Source organism: Plasmodium yoelii (assembly GCF_900002385.2).
Source record: "Plasmodium yoelii strain 17X genome assembly, chromosome: 9".
In the NCBI taxonomy this organism is placed as follows: domain Eukaryota; phylum Apicomplexa; class Aconoidasida; order Haemosporida; family Plasmodiidae; genus Plasmodium; species Plasmodium yoelii.
The window spans coordinates 1,794,349-1,801,113 of NC_036181.2; the positions used below are offsets into that span (position 1 = coordinate 1,794,349).

The 6,765-nt window shown below is 21.0% G+C and overlaps 2 protein-coding genes across 2 annotated transcripts; both read right to left on the minus strand.

Annotated features, from left to right (window-relative positions):
• Positions 1-1,484: 1,484 nt before the first annotated feature.
• Positions 1,485-2,216, minus strand: PY17X_0945700 (casein kinase II beta chain, putative; the record flags this gene model as incomplete). Its single annotated transcript, XM_724686.1, has 1 exon — positions 1,485-2,216. One exon carries the CDS (start codon positions 2,214-2,216, stop codon positions 1,485-1,487), a length of 732 nt encoding a protein of 243 aa, XP_729779.1.
• Positions 2,217-4,128: 1,912 nt separating this feature from the next.
• Positions 4,129-5,643, minus strand: PY17X_0945800 (actin; the record flags this gene model as incomplete). The annotated part of the gene is made up of 1 exon (XM_722547.1): positions 4,129-5,643. The coding sequence occupies one exon, from the start codon at positions 5,641-5,643 to the stop codon at positions 4,129-4,131; it is 1,515 nt and encodes a 504-aa protein (XP_727640.1).
• Between the last annotated feature and the right edge of the window lie 1,122 nt (positions 5,644-6,765).

Genomic DNA, 6,765 nt, shown 5'->3' on the forward strand with positions numbered 1-6,765 from the left:
TTTATATTGTATATATTAGGGATATATATGACCCCTTTTTAATTCTAGGTATTTATTTAACAATATATATTTTTTTAACTAATCTTATTAATGTGTGTATTTTTAGTTTATTTTGGGATGATTTTTATACTCCAATTTAAATAATTAATATTATTTGCCAAAATACATATACAATATTCTTATGACATTAATTTTCCACTCAAGTTCATTTATATTGTGTACATATGTTTTATGTTCATACATGTATATATATGTGTGTAGATATATTTTTATATATGTATTTGTTCTATATTTATATTTTTTGTGAGCAGTAAGAGAATGAACAAATGTTCTATCCTATACTCAACTACGGTGATTTTATTTGTTTAAATAGGGACAGTTAAAATTGATTATAATTATGATTATATATACTCATCACTTAAAATAAATATAAGTCTTATTATTTTTTTAATACATATGTTAAAGATTATTTTTTTTGCGTTAGCCTATACATATAATTTGTTATGCTTTTATTTTAAAATTAAAAAATATATAATTTTTCTGAACTTTAGTAATAAGATATTTTATGAAAAGGAATAAAAGGGGTATATTATTCTCAAATACAATAACGAGAAACCACAATTTTTATGTAGAAAAAATGCTTATCATATATATGCAGTTATATATATATAAATGTACAGACATAATGATTAAGTTAATATATTTCTTAATATTTTTATAAGAATAATCAATGGCTTTTACCATGGTTTTATGTTATGAGAATATTTCGTTTAAGGATTATGCGAATCCACTTTAATTTCCCCCCTAGAATTTGTTTTTTTTATAATTCTCATATTATTAAATTAAAAAGCATATACATTAGAACTAAGAATAATAATGATAATATATTTTTATAAATATAATAATGTTAGTTGATAAACAAAGTTAATGAGAAAAAGTAAATGTTATGATAAGATATATTGTAGAAATCTAAATAAGTGTATGGGGTTTTTTATTATAGGGGGGAAATGTGTGTATTATTTGTTTTTTTTTCTATCTTTTTTTTATCCTAATTGTATTACAAAATATATATTTTGAAAAATTGTTTGGTTTTATGTAACCATATAAATATGCAAACATATATGTATAATAAATATAATGCCATTAAAACATCATAAACACTTTAAACAATATAAAAAGTAATTATTTACAAATAGCTGAATGACCTCATTCAACTATTTATACAATATATCGAAAAAATAGATAATTACATAATAAAATAAACAATGAATTTACTTAATATGTATATTTTAGAAAAAAATGATATATGCACATTAGGCATGTTTAGACATTATTTATTTTAAAGTGTAATCAAATAATGTATTAGCAATGCTATATACATATATATATTTTTTTTATGTAAATAATATTAGAAAAAAAATACTAATTTTTGTGTGCAAAATATGAAACACAAAATATTATATATAAAAATAACTTAATATTTTCTAAGCATCTTTAATTTGAAGTTCTTCCTTTTTTAATTTTTTTAAATATTTCGGATTTTTTTTAAGGAAGTTATCTTTCGATATTTTTCCAAATTCACCTTTGGCAATTTTATATTCTGTTCGTGTATAATTATGATAAACACTAAATCCAAATATTTTTGATGTGCAATATGAAGGTGTTTTTAATGTAGAATAATATGGATATGTTTGTAAAAAAATATGAGGAAATGATGTCCCAAAAAATGCACCATCTAAGTATATTTTATCATCATGTATTTTATATATTTCTTGACATAAAGGACAATAAACATGAACTTTAGCAATTTTAACTTGATCAAATAAACCAATTGGAAGTACATTATGTTGAGCGCAACTAACTCTTGAGCAATGGCCAAAATCTCCTTTAATATATTTATCCTTCATTAAAGATAGTCCTTTTGGGGTTGTAATAAATCTTGCATGTATTAAAGAATATAAGCATATTGCATCTTTTTCTAAAGAATTTTTTGCATGTTCATCATCAGGAGCATCTCCTGTAATGATAGATAATAAATGATTAAAATTTGGTATTTCATTTTTAAGTCCATATAAATTAAAAGAATCTTCTATATATTCATTATCTACTACAACCAAAAAATTACTTATAACTCTACTATTAAACCATTTTACCCATGATGTACTTTTATCAGATTTTGAATCCTTCCCATCTTTGTTTGAGTCACTAATATTCATTTTGCTTTTTAAGTTTTTATATATTATTATGATTACTTTTCTCTACAAGTATATAAAAGTGCATACATATATATATATGTATATGTGTAAAATCTAGCGTATATTTCTACAAAAAAAAATTGAAAATGTCCAACTGTTTTGGATTTTTAATTAATTGTTTGATATATGTTTTGTTCCCTTATATTTTTATATGCTTCGATAAAACTGATTTTTTTATTTTAAAGATGATTTACAATGCTTTAACACTTAGCTTAATTTGGGTATGCTTTTATAATTTTAAAAGAGTGTAAATATTATCGAATATATATATATATTTATATATATATTTATTTATAGGCTATATACAATAACAGCTTGGCGCAGTTATTTTTTTTTTCTTATCCTTTAAAATATAAAGGGCAGAAAATACATTTTGTAATACATTATAAAAAAAAAAAAAAATAAGAATAATGCAAAATATATGAATATAGATAAGCAAAATAATTGTATATCTATGAGACTAATACATATTTATAATCATGTTATAAAATGTAAATGATTTTTGTGGGGTGAAGCGGGAATGCTTATATTTTTTTTTGACATATCTATCATATTATATTAAACATTAAGTAGTGATAATGAATTCCATTTTATTAACCCCTTTTTTTTTAACAATGATATTAGAAAAATAAAAAATGAATGAGTAAATAAATGAATTAAAAATGTAAATAAGGATATAAAATTTTATTATTTTAATGAGGAAAATATATATAATTAAAAATCCCTTTGTAGTGATTACTAAGGAATGTAATTTTTTTTTTTATATTTCTGCGTATATCGTTAAAAAAAAATTTTATATGCATATATTTTTTTATATTGTAAATATAACGTTTTTTATAAAAATTATTGATATGTTAAAAAATTAAACTGTTATACTTTATTTTATTTATTCATTTTTTCATTTATTTTATCGTTTATTTTATCATTTATTTTATCATTCATTTTATTATTCATTTTATCATTCATTTTATCATTCATTTTATCATTCATTTTTGTTGGGCATTGTGGCTATTAATAAAAAATTAATAATAGAGAAGCTTGGATTTACTTAAACCTAAAACATGTAAATTTATTTATAGGAATATGGATGTGTATATTACATACGTATTTCATATTTGATAGTCTACATTAATACATGTTTTCATAAGAGTATACATATTTATGTTTTGCATTTTAATATGTTCTTATATTTATTTTGGAGGTAAAAGGAACTAGCTATTATTGTAAAATGTGTATATTATATTAAATAAATAAAGATATTTTACTAAATTATGATATAATACACAGTATGGTAAAAAATTATAATGGTATTAAAATATAATATGATTCAACTTTTTATATTTTAATTGCATTAACACTGTTTTCTGTCTTTCATTTTTCCTAAATACGGTATAATATTATTACAACCAGGACATTATTAAGATGAATATCTCTAAGTATTTATTTTATTATTATAATAATAACGATAAAAGATGGTGACAGTAATAATTTAATGAAACTTGATTAGTACGAAGTTGTGATTTTTTTGTATTTTTTTTATAAAATAAATTAAAATAGTATGGCGTAAAGTACTAATTTGTTTTAATAAATTGAATAAAAACAAAAAATATTAAAAAAGTGAATTAAAAAAAAAAAAAAAAAAAATAAGGTGAACGAAAAATTCAAATACATGCATATATAGAAAGATAAAAAAAAAAAAATTTGAATTAAAAAGAAATGAAATATAAAAAATATTTGATGTAGGTGTGTCAATCGATAAATGCTGATTTATTTTGTGTGCAATGCAAATATTTGTATAAATGTGTGCTTGCACTAATTTTAGCGGGAATGTAATTAATTTCTTAAATTTATTTTTTAAAATATTTCATAACGGTTAAACACATTTTTTTTCGATAATATTTTTGGCCCCATGTTCCTCATATTCACTTTTGGTCATACAAAATTGTGGAAAAGATCCCAAAGATGATAAAATAGATGCCCCTATAAAAGTGTTGTATTTTCTATCTGCACCTTTACTATAAATAAGTTTTGTAGCCTTTCCTTTTATTGTATCTATATATGGAATATATGATTTTAGTAATCCGACAAAATTATGGAACATTGTAGATTCTCCAGTTACAATCAAAAAATTAAGAACCTCATCAAGAGTTATATTTGAAGATATAAATGATAAAATTCCCTTTTTAATAAAATCTTGTAAGCCATCAAAAATTTCAAAATAGTTTTCTATTACATCAGAATAGCATAAATTTGATGTTTTATCCACTGTATTATCAGGTATTTTTTCAATTATAGAATTATTATTATTTATTTTATAATTATATTTATATATAATTGGAAGTTTTAAAGATTTTAAAGAATCATAAAATGCATTAAAATCCATATTATTTAATGAGGAATCCCCATTAATTTTTGTTATAGTATTTTGGTTATATTTTTTTCTGAAAAAAATATATGGGAATATAAGTTTCATTTCATTACTAGTTCTTTTATCTATTATATTTCCATCCGGGAGTGTATACACATCGTCATTATTATTATTATCGTTGTTGATAATATTAGCGGTATTAGTATTAGTTGGGTCATTTGATTTTATTTTTTTATCATTGACATTTTGATTGTCATTGAATAGTGCTTCTTTTATTTTGCTAACTACATGAAGAGAACCCCATAAATAATAAGGTTTAGTAACTAATGGGCATTTCAAAATTTTAATTTCATTGATTTTTTTTTCAGTATTAGTACTTTTATCAATACAGAATGAAGGGTATATTTGAATATTTTTAATATTTTCTAAATATGCAAAATATATTCTATCAAGCAATTCACCTCCTATTGGAACTTCTTCTATATGTTTTTGAAATATATATCCATCTTGCATTCCACATAAATTTGTACAATTTTTTTCTACACTTAAAACAAGTCCCGATGTTCGTGCACATCCATAGCAAGCTAGAACACTTCTTTTGGATAAAAACATTTGATATACATTATATGATTCAAACATTAATTCTGTAAATTTTTCTCTATACTTAGAATCTATTTTATTAGGTTCTGTTAATAAAATAGGATGATCTTGAAAATTTACATCTAATGCTTTACTTCCTGATATATCTTCAAATAACTTTTCCATAGCTTCAAAATTTATATCATATTTACTATTATTATTATCACTATATATATATTTCATTCCATATAATAAATCGACATTATCTCTTTTTACATCTGGAAATAATGGGAATATAGTATGTTTTAATGTTGCATTATGACCTACAGGTAATCCTAAAATTAGATTCGATTTATATCTGGGGGAGCATTCTCCAGAATATCCTGCCCTCATTTCCCCATCATTGATATCCAGAATTATTGTTTGTATGTTTTGGTACATTTTTCATGAAGTTTTACTTATTACAAAATTAGGATGGGACATATAAATTTCTTTTTTATTTCTGGCTAACTATATATGCTTTATTTATTTCTTCTTAAAATAATTCCATTAAAAATATATATTACCAAGATATACAGCACATTTTTTGAATATATGTTTTATTTTTAACATTTTATAAATAAAAGCATATGCATCATCGTGTATTACCATGTGCACATATATATATGGTATGCTACAAGTTATATAGAGAGTTGTATATTTTTTTATACTATTTTAATCGTTTTTCATTATGATTTCTATTATAAACTAAGGAAATATGTTATAAAAATTTGCTACAAGATTTGATGGATGTAATTGATACACATGCAGACAATATAATAAATTCAAGAGCTTATTAGTTTGATGTTACTTATTTATGTATATAGATAAATAATAAAACAGTACAAAATAAAAATTATATATTGTATGTGTCTGAATTAGTATATTTTTATCGGATATAATAATACTGTTACTATATTTCTTATATTACTGAATCTTCATTCATACATATATGAATTTAACTATTTATCATTAATTAGCATTTGACAAAAAAATTTAAGATAATATATTTATATCAATCATATTTACTTTTGTTACTTCTTTTGAGAATTTAAAAAATTTGTTTAGATGAGATGATGGGAAAACATGGATTTCTTTATAAAAATACATTAAAAATAAACCATCATCAATGTTACAAATCTTATATAGCTGCTTATTAATTTTATTATAAACAATTAAGCATACTTATATGGAAAAAGAAAAAAATAATATATTTATATATATTAATAAAAATGTAAAGGAAAAAAATATATACTAAAAGTAAATGATAATGGTATTTTTATTAAGCTATAAATTTTCTCAATTTTAAGAGAGGTATATTTTATATATATATATATATAGTATGCATACTTCATAATATATTATTTATATACACCCATTTATTAGAAGATTAATATATATTTTTTATTTATAATGTATTTTGAAAATATTTTAATAAGGTTAATCATCGAAAGATATAGTCATATTTTTTTGACTTAAAATTTTTTATTTTCTTATTTTTTGTATAGAAATAAATTAAAGGAA